We start from the raw sequence: 20,691 nt of genomic DNA on the forward strand, positions 1-20,691 counted from the left end.
CCCAGGCGGCAGACTTCTACGACACAGGTATTCAAAAGTTGGTCCCACGGTATGACCAATGTCTCAATTCCGGTGGCGAATATGTTGAAAAATAGCTGGACACTTGCTGTATCTGTTGCAATAATATTTCCATGAAATCGTGTTTTGTTTCTGTAAACGGCCCCAGGGAAACTTACTTTGTGGACGAGCCTCGTATGTTGTATATGTAAAACTGACTCTTGGGTTATGTTTATTTTATTTGCAAGAAGACTGTACAAGTCACTAAAGCGAAATATGATTTACTAGACAAACTGTAGTTGGTTCCACTCTGAAAACGTTTTGTTCTTACTAATGCGCAAATAAAGCCAACCTCTGTCATGTTTGAATTCTAATATAGTTGGTACTTAAACTTTCTCCCGGAAAACAAGAAAAGTGGAAAACAAATTGAACTCTGTCTTACGAATTTAAGTCTCACTGTGTTAACATTCTATGGTGAAGTGTCGGTGGGTTGGTTGACCCGAATCATTGACTTTGATAAAATGTTATTATGAAAATATAGTCGCACAGTTGTGAAAGATTCTGCTAACTTTAAACATGAAAGGGAAGTACTTTCAAAGGAGTTTTTGCATGTTAAAGGTTTTTAAGAAACATAAGAGAGAACTGAACTTAGTTTTCTAGAAAAAAAATCATCGAAGTAAACATATCTTAACATACTTCTTCAATCCCAGTGCATCATATTTTAAAATCGTTTAAATATTTAAATTAGAAATGCGTCTGAAGAATAATTATTGCGTGATATTGTATGAATACTATACAGGTTCTTCCTTTAAAACTTGATGGTTGCTTGGCTGATCAGTAAATGCTATGGAATGTTATTGATTATCACAGAATTTACAGAACTGTCATACGGTCGTATTCTGAAGTAGCTAGTTGAGGCTTACGTTTGGCACGATTGTGCAATGGCTATCAACGCCTGTCTGCTGTGTCGCAATGTGTGGAGTGGCACTGATCCACTAAAGACAAGTCTTTTAATGTTAGCTGTACTAATACGGCTAACACGAACGCTTCCTGTCGCTACGTGTCACAAGCGTAATAGGCTTACTCATGTAGGATCTGAGGTTTTTACAGCGGTGAGTCTGAATATTGGTGTCTTCTGGGTTATTGCGCCGTGTAGTCTGGTCGATGTTAACCAACGTTTCAGAGGTCATACTGCCTCCATCATCAGGACGATGAGTATGAAGATTTCTGTCTTCTAGGTTGTTGCGCTGTGTAGTCTGGTCGATGTTAACCAACGTTTCAGAGGTCATACTGCCTCCGTCATCAGGGCGATTCGTCTGAAGTCCTTATTCCGGTAACAGTAAATTGTACCTTTTTTTAACACATCAGTTACTTGTTACGTGGAAATAACGCTGGTTTGGTCACTCCTGAGTACCAGGTGTGGTCAGCAAACCTCATACTCAATCTTCGTGTTTCCTAGACCACATTTCCAGTCCCGTCCACCTGATGCTCGTAATAAATCGTCACAGATTCCGCTCCTACGTCTTGGAATGTTCTCTACTCACTATTAATTGGATCTCACGTTCTTAGACCCGAGCGTCTAATTAATCAAGTGTAAATTCTGTCCAGATGACGCGGCTGTCACGTTAGCTTGCAGTCAGTTACTCTTCTTAATAACTGTCACTGTAGTTTGAATAAAAACAAGAGTTATTTGTAACTAACGATGTATTTTACCTGATCGCTTAGGCTGTGTTCCAGTTTGCCTAGACACATCAGCCTGTGCCTGTATCTACGGAGCACACGCGTTGTGTGGCAACATGAATGCATCATGAAACATTTTTTTTCGTACATAACTTGCAGAACAGAACAAGCCACGTGTTTTTTTTCTTTGGAAAATGGTTTAGCGGTGTTCGATATATGCCTCAGGTTCTATATGTGAAACAAAATTATCTACAACAAAAAAATAGCCTTTGGCGAGCTATTTCCGTTCTCTGTAATTCCTGTGCAACAAGCTAAAAAATTAAATAAAAAAATTATATCAATACTACAAAGATAGTTCTTATGTATTTATTCCGGTTATCAACAGAATCGTGTCCAGTTCTGCCTGTAAGATCAATGATAACGTGTGGTTGCCATAATTTCAGAAGTATTTGTCTTTTATTTATTAGTATATAATGTATCATTCCATTTGCGTAAGAATCCTTGCAAAATGTTTCACGAGTCTCCACTGCGCTAAATTTAGAATACGGACTTCTCCCTCGTGTGTGCTCCGTCTGTTTTGTAATGAAATTAACAATTGTCGGAGCTAACTAAGCAAACATTTCCTTCCAGAAGGGTCACGAATGTAAGGCCACGCAGAGAGTGACAGGTCCCGTGAGGTTGCGGTTTGGACCCTGTCGAAGTAGGAAGAGGTACCGCCCCAAATTCTGCGGCAGCTGCCCCAGAGTATGCTGCAAACCGCAGCTCAGCACCACGATCAAAGTTGAGTTCCACTGCGAGACTGGCAGCGCTACTGAAGACGAGAGAGACATACTTCTGGATCTGGTTGAACCAGGGACAGACCTTTGGTGGCCGGAGGTAGACAAGGAAGAACATTACCGCTACTTTTACTACGACCGCGAACCAGCGAGAAGGCCACCATGGAGGGATGGGGACTCCGGACGGAGCCTGGAATTCCGACAGCACCAGGGTCCTGAAGGCTTGAGGATGTACCGTAAAGTTTTCTTTGGCGTTCAGTGGATTTTGAAGTGCCACTGCGCGGGATCGTGCAGTGAGGAGGTAACACTCCCCGAGCAGGAGATATCTCTGGCTACTGCAAGACCCACGAATGGGGAAGGTGAGGTGATTCTGCACAGAGTTCACAGAACTGCGGCCCCCTAAAGCGCGCACAGCCCTTGTGATAGCAACAGAAACAAGGCTTGACGCTCAGTGATGCTGTATGGTGTCAGGAAGCATGGTGAGGTCAGGAGATTGTGAGGGTCCCGAAAGGAAATCCATAATTTTTTGTCAGGGAACGTCAACCCTCATATTTGACTACAATCTCTAGTCGTATTTCTATTGAACCAGACACCAGTCTTGTATTTTTGGGGGCAGATTTTTTTTTTCCCCCGTATATTTATAACATTTTCCGCATTTAGTAAAGTATATGTATTTGTCATATATCCCATGCTTGTCACAAGCCTCACCCATCTCGCCTCAGTTGTCGTATGGCTGTTCAAATTTGTTAGTTTTGTAGGCACTTGTAATGCATTCAAGTAGCTCTCTACGACACATAAGTTTCCGTAACCCATTTCCATAATGGGTTTTCTCTTTCTGTCATCACAGCATTCTTGTTGTTGTATTGTTTCCAATACGCAATCCAAAAAAGTAGCATAAATCCCCTAACATTTGTCATATTTTATACAAATGTTACTTCGGGGTAACTGTTAACATTTTGAAGACAGTTAATGGCTGAATCTAAAGCCATATTTTATTACGTATTACACGGAAGAGAATAAGTTTGTCTGTAAATCAAGTCAAAATTTCACTTGTAAATTATAATCACATAAGAATTTAATAATCTTGAAGGCGAACAGAAATTTCTCACTTTGTGATTTCCTCCGCAGACCGTCATGCATCACCAGAGAGATGAACTGAATAAAAGGGTTTACAATTTTTATATTAATCATGGATACAGTTCATACACCGAAAGACAATGGAATTACATATCTTTTCCTTCCCTTATAAAGGGCAAGCTATTTCGAATTTTGTCTTGTTAAGTAGCTTTCTGTCAGAGTGTGAAGAGGACCTCGCTTGTCGGGCCTGCCCTGCCCTACATTTTTGGTATGGCAGCTTGGATATTTTTCTGTCACGTGCATTGTTTAATTCAGTACTTGTATGACAATGGGAGAATCCACTTAGGCAAATCTTCTACTATTAATATATGATAGTTCGGATGACAGTTTAATCCCGCTTAGAGAGACGCGCTGTGGTTACTATGGCAACGAGCTTGCTTTTGATATACATTTATTAAGTAACCATGGAGACACTGAGCAAGAAACAAATACTTTTGAATACGCGAAAGTATTTATCTGCTAGACTTGGTATATTACGTCTGATATTTAGTGAAACATTTTTAAATGTGCAATGAGATTCTTGAATTTACCTCCTGATTAACAAAAATAAAGTAACGCCTTATATACACAAATTTTTTAAAAAAAAAATTGAAGCCATATTAAGTCTCAAAATGGATAGACTGTTTTAATATTTCAAATGATTCTTTTATAAATTGACAGATAAAATCGAGATATGTTCTAATCAATGAACCGATGAAATAATTTGAAAAATCGGATTTCCCCAATGTAATGCTTTATTTAAAATGTAATTACGTTGAAGTGAAAAACTTGTGGAGAAACTGTAACACCAACTCCAGCTCCAGCTTGGCAGGTTGGAGCTGACTGACAATGCATTTTACCTTATTGGTCCCGCTGTGTTCCAGAGTATGGAGTACCGCTGAACTACGAAAGTAGAAATTATTTTTTCAAAGTGTTAGCCGGGCTAAAAAGGTTAACATAAACCCTCCTCTTCCAATCTGTAACCTATCTTTGGAAAGCTTTTAATAACACTGATTTTGTTATATGGGGATAGTGAACTCTGTTAGCTAACTTTGCTGTTTTTAAGGTTTAAATGCGTCATGTTTGTGTTTTATAATCAAAATATATAATGATATATAACGATGAATAGCGCAAATTTTAAATTTTAACATCTGTAAATAAAGTTTGTGTATAGACCTGAATTATATTATATATTTTGATTAACTTTGCTGTATTGTTCTATCAGAAATTAATAAAATTTTGACAGACGTTTATGCGGATTCGATACCTACGGCCCAAAAGTTAATTTAAAATAAATAATATAGCGTCTGATAATAAAATAATCTTTGTGAAGTACAGTCTCATAATAACACCTGTATGAAGACAGAACAATACCACGATTTATTTTGTCAAGATGGTTACAAAACATACTGTCGCAGTATCTCCACAAGTTATTATTTGTATAACACATACGTATAAATATAACATAGATATGTCTAGTAAAAAAATAATAGGCCTATAGTGTTCAGCAAAATTCTTTTGCACTTAATGTGGAAATTACTGTATAGAAGTGTGATTTAAAAAAGGTCGACTTTGGAAAGCGTAAGAAAATTGACAATCGATTCGAAGGTTTTCTAGCAACGATACATGAAGAATATGGAACTTACCTTAATTTACTGTGATGTTTTGTGCGCAGTGACGCCAACAGGTGACCTTACTTGTCGGCCTTCTACGAGGACCAAATGTTTGAGAAATAAATATATTAGTAAACGAAGAGAGAATTATTCACAAAAATTCAATCAGTAGTTGCATTTATCTTAGCGATGTTAAAACAGACATATTCAGAATTTCATTGTGATAAAATATTGAAACACGACATTTAAAATCGTATAATTGTTTCGTGTATTTTCTGTGGAAATGAATGATTAATTATGATTGATGATAAAAATATATTGATCGTAAGAATGTCTGCTGTGCGACTTATTAACATAAAATATTTTGTGTATTAAATATAGTACATTAGACAAATAGTGGATAGAATTAATGCCTTTGGAAAAATAATTCGTCGAATAAACATCAGTATAAACTGATTTATGTTATTATTTCCTCCTGTATGTTGGATAATCCTAAATATTTCCGTCCATTATTCTACCTGAACTTCAATGTATGGATACTTTTATTAAATCCAATGGCTTATTCACAAAGAAGCAGGTCATTTGACATTCTCTTGATGACTTTAATCATCACACCGCATATTTATATTGTCTTTCGTACAGACCTAAAATAAGTAAAAGGTTTTACAATAACAATTTTATATTTATATCACATCTTCTCTATGCATATTACATCTCATTCTCCTAGAATCTTCGAGGATGTCAGAACGTAAAGTGGATCGAATATGTAATGAAATTTCGGATTTTGAGATAGTGCGAATCTTTTAAGTAGCTGGCTGTTAGCTTTTCAGGAATTATTGTGGTATACGTTATAGGTAATTATTTAATATCTATAATTCATATACATAATATACTTAATTTTCCGTTTTTCTAATGAATATACCAACGTAGGTCAAACAATGTAGTTCTAGGGGCTGTAATCGGGGGATTTTCAAATAATATAATAATTTCTATAGACAGTGTTACAGACGAGACACGTTTTCATATCGAGAGCTAATGCCAGAAGGGAGTATCAAATGAATATAGGATACTAAATTCTAATTTTGTTTGTTAGTGTATAAATGTAGCTGTCTGTTTGTGTGTAACAGCGTCAACATTACGCCCTTCAGCTATTTTACTTTAGACCAAATATATTTTATTACTTTGTGCGTACAATACGGTTCCCTATTCTTTACTTCAAAATTTATCATTATCTTTGCTGTTTGACTGTCTGGAACAAGCCAATTTACCGACTGAACAGCGTAATTACAAGATATTGTAGGTGCGTCATATTGTGATTTTATTTAAAAATAGTATTAAAATATATTAAATATTCAATAACCAACCTCGCTCCGATACGATGTACTTCTGATCTCTCCTCTTACAACTTCGATATTACTTCTCTGACCAATATACGCAGCATTAACATCATTCCGACAATACGATTGTATCAATGATATATAATACAACAACAAATGTTGATACAATGTGAAAAATGAAGAAATGATACGAAAATTAAAAATTAGTAATTGAATTAAGAGTTTATAACATACACCTGATGACGGCTCTATGAAAGCCGAAACATGTCGAGAATGTTCCATATGTAAATCGAGTACTCGATACGGAACAAAGGATAATATTTTAACCTTTTAATTATCTTATATTACTTTATTGTGATTGACGGACAATTTTAATATATTTTAATACTATTTTTAAGCGTAATTACTTTAAAAGCAACCAGCCATAATGTTATCATATTCTATCTATAGTTTTGATAGAATTAAAAATGGGTATATTATAATAATTTTGATTTCTCGTGTAATATTTTAACGCAGTATATATCGTGGACAACTGTTTTAAAACCCCTGTAATCTTTTGGACAATACGAAAAGATTCATAACATAACAAACTTTCACTATCGCCCTGCATCTAACATAGAAAGGTTTAATTTCATAGTGTACCAGTTGATTCCAGTTGATTCCTTTCACTCTCGTACGTACCGTTCGATTTCTTAGACATGACCGCTGAGCAGCGCGTGAGGGGAAATGAGGGGAAGATTAAAAGGAGTTGAAATTCAATGCGCAGTGAATTTGCTGAGGAGAAATGTAGTAACTGAACGAACAGACACACCAGTTTAATTCTCTACATCTGTTAACTACGTACGGTGCATCATGTTTTCAGCGGCCATGTCTAATTGAACTGAACCCACTGGATCTGAAAACAAGTAAGAATCAAAAATACTAGCATGTAAATGTGGAAATCGTTCATGGATCAGCGATGTTGTTCGCAGGTACAGTTAAAGTGGTCATTATCATTTTGTTGTATTCAGTGCGAGTGGAATTAATACAGAACGATGATAACTTATTAAGTTTATTTTATTTGTTCTCGCGTGATTATATTGTGTACCGACAAATGTTCTTTCTAGAACTTTAGACTACTGACATTTTTTTCCCCTGAGACGTGCATCAGTTTATATTTTATTATATCATTACTATAGAAGATGGAGCAAGGTGACAGGTCACAACAAATGTAAGTTAAAAAATATAAATATTATTTTTAGTAATCAAACTTTACCACTACCTATTACATTTTTAGATCGAAAAACTGTCCCGGATTTAACAACTTAGTCAATATTTTCCGGTGTCTAACTAAAGTAACATTAAATAAATAACATTTAATTAAGAGTCCTTGGTGTAGTAGACTCTGTAGAATTTAATCGTAATAAGAACACTTTAAAGACGACATCCCACACTGACTACAAGTAGCCTAATGTGACATAACCTAACTTAATCTAAAAACCTATTCATATATAACGCACAAGGATTAACAAATTTGTTCGGAGATGCACGAATAGTATAAATAAATGAACGGGATCATCAGATCGACTTTAAATAGCAATTTTAAGCATGCATTAGTTCAGTTCTTAACTCAGAGGAAACACAACACACCTGCCTTATAAAAGCAACTGGTTAATTTTGTTTAAGTAAATAATAGTTGTTTTTATACCTGCTGAGAATAATACGAATCTCATAAATACATTATGTGGTTAAAGTACGTGGTATGGGTCTGTGCTATATGAATCGTTAACTGACGGAACGGAAATATGATTTCTTCGTTATATCCGTTTCAGAAGAGTTTAGAAAAACTACGTTCGTAAATTGAATAAAAATTTTCTTGGATATTATCCATCTCCGAAACGTCGTTTTACGTTTTATATTTACTAGACGATGGATAATATCCAAGAAAATTTTTATTCAATTAACTCTTCACCATCGTCAAGAAGTTTTAGATTTGATATACGTTCGTAAAAGTTAACACCTACTCCGTGATGGCAGTTGTAGATTGGGTCCATGTATGACTGTGTGATATTTTATGGGGGAACTATGACAAATATATTGGCAAAAACACATTCGTCCTCGACATTTTGAAACAAAAATCACGCTGTGTACGAGGACTATAGGATTTCGTGACACCACCTTTAAGTTTTGACTTTTAACTATGTAACACATAGAATAAACTAATTCCACCAAGACCAGAACGTCCAATTCTGTCATTTTTATAGCTAAATCATAGCACTTCATACGTGAACGGAATTTCAAATCTTAAAAAACGTGAGTCACTGACAGTAGAAACAGTAAAGAAGGATTGTTGAAGACGAGAAACGATGAGAGTGTGGGGGAAAGGGGGAGGAGAGAATTGACAATATTTCTGGTGGAAAGAAGGTTCCCAGGCTTTACCCGCTCATCCTTGTGATAAGGGTAGATTAAGAACAAAGACTTTAGGCACAGATTATAAACTTGACACAGACAGCCTTAACTTTTCGCATCATCCATGCAAGACTGAATACACTCCAGTGAAAACTTTCTCAATTTTCCGGTTACTTGGTAACTACTAAGCCCCGGTATCAAACAGTGCAGTGCATTTTTCAGCAGACTGTACCGGTTACACTGATACCCTCTCCTTCATTCATCTGTTTCTACTTGGGATGCAGGATATAATGGTGTTGGATCGAGTGGCCTGCCATTATAAGGTCACGGCCCATAGCCAGTATGTCAATGTTGTTTCCCTGTGGATCGGCAGTGCAACACGACTCTTAAAAAATGGTTTATTTCGTAGGATTTGAGGTTTTCACAGCGGTGAGTATGAAGATTTCTGTCTTCTGGGTTGTTGCGCCGTGTAGTCTGGTCGATGTTAACCAACGTTTCAGAGGTCATACTGCCTCCGTCATCAGGGCGATGAGTATGAAGATTTCTGTCTTCTGGGTTGTTGCGCTGTGTAGTCTGGTAGATGTTAACCAACGTTTCAGAGGTCATACTGCCTCCGTCATCAGGGCGATGAGTATGAAGATTTCTGTCTTCTGGGTTGCGCTGTGTAGTCTGGTCGATGTTTACCAACGTTTCAGAGGTCATACTGCCTCCATCATCAGGGCGATGAGTATGAAGATTTCTGTCTTCTGGGTTGTTGCGCTGTGTAGTCTGGTCGATGTTAACCAACGTTTCAGAGGTCATACTGCCTCCGTCATCAGGGCGATGAGTATGAAGATTTCTGTCTTCTGGGTTGTTGCGCCGTGTAGTCTGGTCGATGTTAACCAACGTTTCAGAGGTCATACTGCCTCCGTCATCAGGGCGATGAGTATGAAGATTTCTGTCTTCTGGGTTGTTGCGCTGTGTAGTCTGGTAGATGTTTACCAACGTTTCGGAGGTCCTACTGCCTCCGTCATCAGGGCGATGAGTATGAAGATTTCTGTCTTCTGGGTTGTTGCGCTGTGTAGTCTGGTCGATGTTTACCAACGTTTAAGAGGTCATACTGCCTCAGTCATCAGGGTGATTCATGTATGTATGTACCATCAGCTTTGAAGGATGCAACGATAAATTATGTTGTTATAGTCTTTTTCACCTTTTATTTAAAGGATGCGTTGTTATATTGTCAATTAGTTTTGATGAGTACTACTCCATAATCTAGGCAGATGTCTCTCAATTAGGCAAATAATAATTTTAGCGCTACCGAAACCTCTCAAGTACTTGTGTTAATTATTCTGTCTCGTAGCTGAACTTCGTGGACAACCAGAATGTTTCCTTATTACGGACGGAATCATAAATTAGCTAGCAATAATCCCTTGCCTTGTTACTCGGCAGTTCTGGAAGCCTTGAAGGGAGGTGTGGACCGGACACCGTGTCAAAGGTAATTTGTCACACCTTAGAATTCTGCTACAGTGGAAAATGTATTAGAATTGGCCTCAGATCCAGGTTTCAAACGCAATACGCAATTTGGAATCGTTCACATCGTGTCAAATGAACGCGGACACCTGCTCACATTGCATCTCCCTAACTGATTCTTTTCTTTCACTATTTCCCCTTATCGTTTTCTTTTGTTTTTGCTAACTTATGTGCTCTCTTTTACATTTCCCATTTCTTTGACTGTTTCTATCTTTTTAACATCGTTCAGGTTCTTTAGATATCAGGTTATCACGGCCCGAATATGAAGCAGACTGTCTTCTGGGTTGTACTGTCGTGTAGTCTCATGTAAATTGACAGACGTTTCAGAGATACTTGCTGCCTCCATCATCAGAGTCGTAAGCCATTTTGAGACTATATTTTTTATATTTTAAAAAAAACTTGTCTCAAAATGGCTTACCACGCGGAAGAAAAACCTAGAAGACAGCCATCTCGATTCTTTCGCTTTCAATTTCCTTGTTAAGTTTGGGAAATTTTAAATTGGTCCTTAATAAACATTTTTATTTACAAATATTACAAGAAGCATGAACATCTTTTCTGCTGTATTACACAGAAATAAATGTGTGGTTGTAGCTTACAAATTCTAAGAGTCTTTATTTATGTATTTATTTAGTATTAATATTATTTGTTGTTTTTATGATTATAACAGTGGTTCTGAGCTACTCTCTCACAGATCTCCACGAAGTATGGGCAATTCTGATCGATGCAACCTGCCAAGAAACTCTTTTGGTTCATAAAGTTCTGCTGCTTACTTGGGGCACGTTTAACAAAAAAATACGAGTCTCATACTTTACCCGGCTGCACGTTATTAAAACCCTCACTAGACTTTGAGAGACTGTATTATTTCCAACAGATATAGGACTTAAGGTCACAGTGCGTTTCATAATTTATATCCTAGGCGAAATATTAGTAATTTAACAGTTTATATCTTCATCTCTACTAGTTTATTTAACTGTGTTTCAACAGCTGTGAAGTTTATATGCCATTAAATGTGACGGCGGTTATGAATAGTGAATTGAAAATGACGTGTTAGCGAGCGGTGTACTTTAATGCACTAACCTATCGGAGCTTGATGAGTTCAAAATTTTAGACAGAAATCCTGAACGACAGAGACAATTTAGAATAACTAGGATCAAATAGATGTACCTTATTAAAATAGGTTTTGGAGAAAGGGTATGAATTTTTTTGGATTTGAATAAACTGGCTCAAAATTGGTTCCAGCGCCGTTTTTTATAAACACGATAATAAATCTTCGGATTTTATAAAATGTGGAGAATTTCTTAACCAATTTAACATTATATAAGAAGTTTTATATTTAAAAAGACAGGTTACATTAACGCCAAAACGTTTCACTGCTACTCTCCTTTCGTTAACTGGAAACGTAGATTATTTCTTACGAATGATATTCAGAGTTTCGCAACTTGCTTATTACAATAGTCGACTCAGCGTGAACTTGACTTCCTACTTGTAATATCTTATGCCTTGTTCGTGTTTATGTCTAGTCGCCAATAAAACATACATCTTATAAGAAAATAAGACGAAACTCCATGCGTCTAATGCAATCTGTAATGTTCCAGTAAGAAACCCTTTTTTATGCAACCCAAAGGTTGATTACTGCGTTCAGAAGAGCCGGACAATATTTTCTTAATATTATCTTATTATCTTTCCCCGGGTATTAACATGTCTTTACAAGGTCGTGGTCTAGGCAACACGGAGTTTTCCTCCGGGGGCTTCCCCGGTTTCTCCGTGGCATCCCAACAATTACTCCATTCACACACAGAAGAAGGCAATGGCAAACCACTTCTGGATCATCTGCCAAGAACGTATATGAACGGGTCCCAGTCCGAGAAAAGGATGGAAGGATCCTGTTCATATGGACCTGTCGTCAGACAGAACACTAAATAAATAATAATGAAAAGTGCATCCAATTACATGCGTCCTCAAACCCCATTCACCACTGGGCCTATTTTACATTTATTTTGAACGTGAAACGAAGTCTGTAATTATATAGGCCTATAATTTAGATTATTCTTATTTGATTATCTGTTTAATACTAAACTTAATAAGCCTATTGTGGTCTAATTCAATTCTGATCACTAACTAACTAACTAACTAGATGGCTTACCGAACCCGAAGGTTCATCACCGAATTAACCAAAGCCCTCCACCGGACCCTGTCCTGGGCCAACAAAATCCAGTTTCCTTCAACTCCTATCTCCCATAGATCCCGCCTGAGATTATCCTCCCATCTACGTCTAGGTCTCCCCAGCGGTCTCTTCCCTTCAGGTTTCCCAACCAGTACCCGGTGCACACCTCTTGTCCCATCCATGCGCGCTACATGTCCCGCCCATCTCACTCTTCTCGACTTAATCACCCTCACAATACTGGGGGAGCAGTACAGATTTTTAAGCTCGTCATTGTGCAGTTTTCTCCACGCCCCATCGTCTTCCCTCTTAGGCCCAAATATCCTCCTCAACACCCGATTCTCAAACACCTGCAATCTGTGTTCCTCCCTCTGAGTGAGAGACCATGTTTCGCACCCATACAAAACAACAGGCAAGATTATTGTTTTGTATACTTTAATTTTCAGGTTCTTAGAAATCAGACGGGAAGACAAAATATTTTGGACTGAGAAGTAGCAAGCATTTCCGGAATTTAGTCTCCTCCTAACTTCCTCACAAGTATCATTTTGATTTGTTATTGTTGTTCCCAAATATTTGAACTTTGTAACCCTTTCAAAGGATTTATTAGCTACCCTAAGATAATTTTGCCCGCCTGTCTTCTGATGACGAGATACTAACATGTACTTAGTTTTTTCTGAATTTACTTCCAGCCCCACTTGTCTACCAGCCTCTAGTAAAACTTCTGCGTTCCTCTTTATTGTATTTATATCGTCCCCCAATAAATTAACATCATCAGCATATGCCAATAGCTGATGTGTCCCGTTCAATTGCAAACCCTCCTGCCTACCTTGGACCTTCCTGATGGCGTATTCTAGCGCAAAGTTAAAGAGCAAGGGAGACAAAGCATCTCCTTGTTTTAGACCGTTCTTGATGAGGAATGTCTCAGATACATATTTACCTACTCGAATTTTGCTGCAGGTTTCATTTAAGCACATTTTTATTAGACCCACTAGCTTCTTTGGTATACCAAATTCAATAAGAATATTATATAGCACTTCTCTCTTCACAGAGTCATAGGCTTTTTTGAAATCTATAAATAACTGATGTACAGTCCCACCGAACTCCCATTTTTTCTCTAGTATCTGACGAATGCAAAAGATCTGATCAATCGTTGATCTGTTTCGTCTGAACCCACACTGATGATCCCCAATAGTTTCATTCGCATATGGGGTTAATCTTGCCAAAAGAATGTTGGATAGAATTTTGTATGAGGTTGATAGCAGCGATATTCCTCGGTAATTACCACACTCAGTCTTGTCCCCCTTCTTATAAATAGGAATAATTATGGATTCCTTCCATTGATGTGGCATCTCTTCCTTATCCCAAATTAACTGAATAAGCTTATGGATCCTCATATGCAACCCTTTGCCACCTGCTTTAATTAATTCGGCCGGAATCTGATCAATTCCTGGAGATTTATAACTTTTCAACTTCCCAATGGCTAGTTCCACTTCATCTAAGCTAGGTTCTGGCACCAACAGTTCAGCTGTATGCATTTTAATCTGTCTAATATCACCAGTATTATGAACATTTAAGAGCTCGCTAAAGAAATTTTTCCACCTATTCACAATTTTTATTGGATCTGCAAGCAAATTGCCACTATCATCCTTTACCAAATTAGTCTGGGGTTGATATCCTTTCTTAAAGTTATTAATGCCTCTGTACAGGTCTCTGATGTTTTTTTCCTTATTATTTGTCTCAAGTTCAGCAATTTTGCCCTTCAGGTATTCCCTTTTCTTAGTCCTAAAGGTTCTACTAGCCTCACGTCTCACGTTACATAGATTATCCGCATTTGTTTTGTTTGGGTTCTGCAACCATTGAAATTTTGTTTGCTTCCTTCGATCTATTAATTTTGAACATTCTTCATCAAACCACGGTTTATTTTGCTTTCTCCTGTAGTATCCTAGTTTCTCTTTTGCTGAAATTTTGATGCAGTTTCTGACATTTTCCCACTCCCTGTTGATGTCCACACTTTCATTATCCTCATTTGTCTCTAAAATTTGAAACCTATTCGAAATTTCAACTTGATATTGTTCCTTTGCCTCTCCCTCACTTAATTTTTTCAAATCAAATCTTTCTGTGTCAAAATTTTGTTTAGTTCGTCTACTTACTGAAAGCCGCTCCCTCACTTTTGCTACCACCAGATAATGATCAGTGTCGCAATCTGCTCCTCTGAATGATCTCACATCAATTACATTTGTCTGCCTTCTCTTATCTACTAAAACATGATCTATTTGATTGTGTGTTCTGCCATCTGGAGAAGTCCAAGTGTATTTATGAACATCACGGTGTGGAAATTTTGTACTTTTTACAATTAAATCTTTTGACGTAGCGAAGGTCACTGCTCTGACGCCATTATCATTACTAAGTGCATGGAGACTCTCGCTGCCTATTGTGGGTTTGAAGACATCCTCCCTCCCAATTTTTGCATTGAAATCTCCTAGCAGAATTTTCATGTGATACTTGCCAAATGTATCAAATACTGATTCCAATTCTTCATAAAAGCTATCCTTGATATCATCGCTTTTGTCTTCAGTTGGGGCATGAACATTAAGGACAATGATGTCGCACCAACGTCCTTCCAAAATTACGTAAGACAACCTGTCACTAACAAATTCTACTCTCTTAACTGCTGCCCTAATTCTGCTATGAACAAAAAAACCCGTCCCTAGCTGATGATTGTCATTCCCCTTTCCATAGAAAAATGTAAAATTGTCCACTGGGATCGTGCCCTCCCCCTCCCATCGCACTTCCTGCACTGCCACTAAGTCTAACTTATAATTCCCTAATTCCCTACACACTGATTTCAGTGCCCCAGCCCTATAGAGGCTCCTAATGTTCCAGGTACCAAATCTCATGTCCTTTTTCAATTGCCGTGGTCGTGCCAAAGAGTCCGTCCTGATCCGAGGCTTGGTTGATTTTTTCGTAACACATATTTTTTTTAAAGGTGAAAGGTTGTTAGCCCTACACCCAACCCCCAACCTGGAGGACCAGGCAATTCTGATCACACTGTCAATAATTCAGGAAAGATTCCGATACTTCGTAGGGAATGCTCTGCATAACGTGATTCAAATGCAGCTGAAGATGTCTGTTTGTGTGATTTCAGAAAAGTTCTGAGGTTAACATCAAGGTCAGTATCCAATCTGGTAACAGTCTTTTTTGTTATTTCGCTCTTAGTGTTCAGAAAGAGAACATGAATGTAAATCTACTTTAGTGTACACCCGGTAGTATCTGTGGATTTGTTAAACGTGCAGAGGCACGTACTGGCGTCAGTGGAACCACCTATCAGCTGCTGTGATTGAATGAACAGGAATACAACTTGACTTTAAAGCAGAGAGCTTCAATTTAAAGTAGAACAAGGGGAAATGTGTGAAGTGGTTGTTGCTAGATCGACAATGTGAATAAATAAAACAACTGCTTTATGACATAAGATACAATTACGTAATTAAGAACATAACATACCGAAGTAATGCGATTGTCAGTGCCTTCGTATTCGTCGTCTTCCTCTGTCTGAACTTGTGATACTTGGGGGAAGAGGCGATAATAGCTCGTACTCATTCTTTATCTCGGCGTTACATGGGGAGAGTGGTCAGCGTCACGCCCCACTGAGGCTTTGCCCCAGTCGTCCCGACCGTAGTCATGCACTTGCCAAGAAAATCTTTCGGTTTATACAGTCATCTGCTTATTCCGGTGTCATAATTTAACATAAAGTACGAGACGCCTGTTCTACCTTGCTACACGTTATTAAACCCTTCTGGACACTTTATTAAAATATAAAAAAATTGGATGTCACAAGTTTGTTTTATAATTAATTATCCCCGGCTCAAATATTTGGTCTCTAGTTGTTTGTTAATCAGGTAGACGATTTGTTAATTTTTACTTTGCTAAATTAAAATTAATTATTTGGTTTTTCCGTCAAATCACAATGTATTTAAAATAAGATAATTAAAATAATTAAAATATCATTCTGTGTTCCATATCGAATAATCGATTTACAATTGGAACATTTACAACATGTTTCGGTTTTATTAAACCATCATCAGGTGTAAAATTATATTAATAAATTTAAAACTCAATTACAATTTTTTACAATTTTTTTTTACAATTCACTTTTACTTTGCTGGCCTGTCAATGTTGGCTTCTTGTCTGGATGGATGTTCCACGTTGCACTTGGACGATGGCAGGCGCCAAACTGCTCTGCTGGATTGACAATCTTCCAGCACGTTGACGACCAAAACTGTGCGGCCCTTTCAATTTTAAATAAGTTCAGCACTGAAAATCGATATAACAGAATTAGGCGGCCTGAAATACACAGTGCACGAACCATTACACTTTGCGTGACTGTGTTCATTTTATTACTGATACAAATCTGCTCTTGATTGGTTTCATCAGATTGAAGTCGACCCAACTACACTGCATATACAGTACCGTCCACTTATACATATGTATAGCTTATCATAAACTCTATTATCTTTTTTTGTTGAAATAGCCATCACCATCACGCTATTTCACACATACGCCAGCCGTAACTACGTAATGTAAATCAAGCGCTTTGTTTATTTCTATATATGAGTCCATATGTCGGGCTATTACGCTACTGTCATTTATTACTTCATTAAATCAAATATTAAAATATGTTGTTATGTGAAAATAACATGGCGATAACCTTTGTACATGTTGCCTTAATGCTATTAAGATCGGATTGTGTAAAAGTAATTGAGGAGAAGCAACGTGTGAAATTTATTTGATATTTTAATTTTTAACGGCGTGAATATTGCTGAAGAGGGGTGAGTAAGCCTACGTTTCTACAAAGCGACAGTATCTGCCGAAGAGTCCACACAGCGTCACAACCCATAACAAAAACACAAACAAATAATATTTAGCATTCATTATTATCAATTACACAAGTTATTTGTGATTATCAAACTATGTAAAAGCTTCTTAAACTTAAAATAAAATTGGTAAATTTTTGTTAAAAATATTTTAATATTGAATAAAAATTTTCTTGGATATTATCCATCGTCTAGTAAATATAAAACGTAAAAACGACGTTTCGGAGATGGGACTCTATCTCCGTCTTCAGGTTCCTACACAGTTGGGCCCACTAGATAGAGCTAATCCCTATCTCCGGACCTTTCTTGGATATTATCCATCGTCTAGTAAATATAAAACGTAAAACGACGTTTCGGAGATGGGACTCTATCTCCGTCTTCAGGTTCCTACACAGTTGGGCCCACTAGATAGAGCTAATCCCTATCTCCGGAGATAGGGATCGTTTTACGTTTTATATTTACTAGACGATGGATAATATCCAAGAAAATTTTTATTCAATTGACTCTTCACCATCGTCAAGAAGTTTTAGATCTGATATATTTTAATATACTTTCTGTTCCCATTGTCGAGTAAATGATTGCCGTAAGGTTCTTGGAAATAATTTGACAAAGAAATCGTTAAACTCTTGTGTATACTCACAAATAAGAAAGGTAATTTTATTAAGTGCTCCAAGCTAGCGAATGAAATTTTACTTTGTCGATCCAAAAATTGATATAATTTTTGAAGCCCTTTTTATCAGTATTTCACATGTTCGTTTCAAGTTCGGTTATTTTTGATTTCCTTCTTTATTTATTTATTAACACCGTTGCAGGATGATTAAAGAATAATGGATTATAATGAACATATAAAGAAGTAGTCGTGGCCTAACATCTCTAGAATTTGCCTGGAGGTACTGTGGAAGACCACGAAAACTCTTAGTCGGGATAACCGGTCTTCTGACAGAGATCTGAACACAGGACCTCCAGGGTGTTAGTCAGTCTACCTAGAAAGTTCCGTCCTGATTTATTTCGATTTGCTTACAAATGTGTCCTTGTTATGACAATTCTGAGCAAGATGAATGTCTACCTTTGTCAACGCTACTGAAGTTTCTTATAAATTCGTTGTAATTGGACTTGTTATCTGACTAAGTAAGGCACATCCATACCCTCGCACCTCGCTAATGAACATGTAGATTATGTACTGAAAAGGCAGATGTAGTAACTTTACTTCTACTCAGGCTCCCTGCAAGCCTTGGCCTCTCTCAGAAATGTTCTACCACCGCTTCTAACTTCTTTTCAAAATTTCAGAGGATTCCGTGGCAAGGGGAGTTGGCTAACATAACACAGAAGAAAGCCGGCACACACAAACACACATCCTGTCTGACCAAGAACTTTTCGGAGGACACTTTGAATGTTTACATCGACCGCGGCTGCAGAGGGGGGCGGAGAAGACAGGGGGAAACACGGCAGTCATGGAGGGGCCCATAGGTTGTTCTTCGCTCACAGTAGTGTGATGAACACCTAAAAGGGGTTGTTCTAGTCAGATACTCACTGAAATGAGATTCACACTGTGTCTTTAAGCGTAAAATCGAAATTCCAAAATGTATTCTAAATCTGTCAATTTTGTAGATAAAACTTGGTGACGCAGACTTCCCATTTGAGATTAATAAGTAATACAAAGCAATGACGTCTCATTACCATATTCGCTTCTGTAGTATATTATTTAACGACGCTGTATTTACTTCAAAGATAATTTAACTTCGAATGACACGTATTAATATAAAGTTCCCTGGCATCCTACGTCTGTCCATGTCTCCCTTAATAACATAACAACAATGTCATTCAATCGACTTTTACAAAATTTGGTACCCGGATGTTAGTTCTAAATCCTGTCAAGAGAAATTATTTTCGGACCGAAAGAGGATGTTGTAAAGATACTAAAATAGAAATTTCTATGTCACTTTTGGCTTGTACATAACATTACCCTAACGAAATAACAGAATGTGTAAGAAAATGTGTTCACAAAATTATTCTTGTCGCCAGAAGGCCTATAAATGTTACCAACATATAACACAAAAATACGAATGTACCGTTTTGCGCAAAGTGCTCAATATTTGTGGATAAGTTTCAGCCATTCCCCCTCATGGAAGTGTTGCTACGTTTGTGTCCAATTTTTATTTCGGTGCAATTCCCCTTTCCCTCGCGGTCTCCCCCCCTTCCTCATGCCTCATGCCTTGTGCCTCATTTGGGGCGGGAGGAATTTAACCGTGTAATCTCCCTAAACCAGCTTCGGGCGAGAAATTTGATGGTTAGATTATATGACGGGGTCCACCGCAATGCAGTTATTGTTTGTACCTTCCCACAATTTTGCTGCTAGGTTCCCGGAAACGAAAACGAATGTAAAGTGGATGGTAAAGGACCGGACTTGCTTTCGCAAGGTCCCTGGTTCACGATCCAGGACATATTTTTACTAATATTTACCAACCATCCCATTTCAACTGCAAAGATTGTGTATAGCAAAGAATTATGTGGTAATATGATCACGAATTGTCTGTATGTGTGGAATTGAAAGAATGCAGTCGTGGCCTATTTAAAGACACGATTTGAGAAAATCTATAGAAACTGTCAGTAACCCTGACGAGGTTTGAACGCTGTTGCTCCCGAACACATGCCTATAGCATTGGAGCTATTTTATTTTATTTAAATATAATGCATTTATTTTCTTATTAATATATGGTTTATTTAACGGCGTTGTTTGTTGGTAAGATGATGTATTGTATAACGATACAGTCATTTATAATTAATGAACTGAAATTAATGTTAAAGGTGCGGTTGTGGCATATTTTAAGGTAGTATCCAAGCATTTAAATGGAGTTACTGATTAACAATACGAAACACTCGATCTCCTGCTCGAGATCTGAACAAGGAGCATCCTGAATCCAAAGCTCATTTTAAAATCATCTGATGATTAACTTCTCTTTGAAAAGTATCTCTCCGATATTATTCAGACGCCTGAAACAACGGAGCCGCTTTAAAAGCATGAAAATTTAGGTAAAGAACGAAGTTGTGGTAGGTTCTGTTCGTTTGTTTTTAATATTGTCCCAAATTCTCATTCGCAATTTGCTATTACAGCATAAGACTTGATAACTTTAGTTTGTGTCTATACACTGACTGATATTAATACGAGCTGTGCAAGTATTTTTTTCCTTAGACAAGCAGGAACGATACGTTAGACATGTGAATGAGGTGTGTCTAACACATCAT

General features: G+C 37.4%; 2 protein-coding genes across 6 annotated transcripts in view; both read left to right on the forward strand.

Annotated features, from left to right (window-relative positions):
• Positions 1–5,638, forward strand: part of LOC110840995 (CCN family member 2) — a 230,268-nt gene extending 224,630 nt beyond the window's left edge. For all 4 annotated transcript variants that reach the window (XM_087361313.1, XM_087361321.1, XM_087361325.1 and 1 more), the window contains one exon: positions 2,308–5,638. In XM_087361313.1, coding sequence (XP_087217439.1) covers positions 2,308–2,856 — 549 coding nt within the window. In that variant the 3' untranslated portion in view covers positions 2,857–5,638. The remainder of the gene's footprint in view (positions 1–2,307) is intronic.
• Positions 5,639–7,314: 1,676 nt separating this feature from the next.
• LOC110836658 (splicing factor C9orf78) overlaps positions 7,315–20,691 on the forward strand; it is a 62,077-nt gene continuing 48,700 nt past the window's right edge. The window contains exon 1 of one of the 2 annotated variants that reach the window (XM_087339903.1): positions 7,315–7,424. Coding sequence is in view for 1 of the 2 variants with exons in the window: in XM_087339895.1 (XP_087196021.1) it covers positions 7,701–7,729 (29 nt within the window). In the remaining variant the exon portion in view is untranslated. Of the gene's footprint in view, positions 7,425–7,638; positions 7,730–20,691 lie in introns of those variants that run through there. The other variant, XM_087339895.1, reaches the window with a different exon arrangement.

The sequence above is a fragment of the Zootermopsis nevadensis genome, unplaced genomic scaffold, assembly GCF_977971745.1.
Source record: "Zootermopsis nevadensis isolate Lab colony 2312 unplaced genomic scaffold, Znev_1.0 Znev_ptg000003l, whole genome shotgun sequence".
Classification (NCBI taxonomy): domain Eukaryota; kingdom Metazoa; phylum Arthropoda; class Insecta; order Blattodea; family Termopsidae; genus Zootermopsis; species Zootermopsis nevadensis.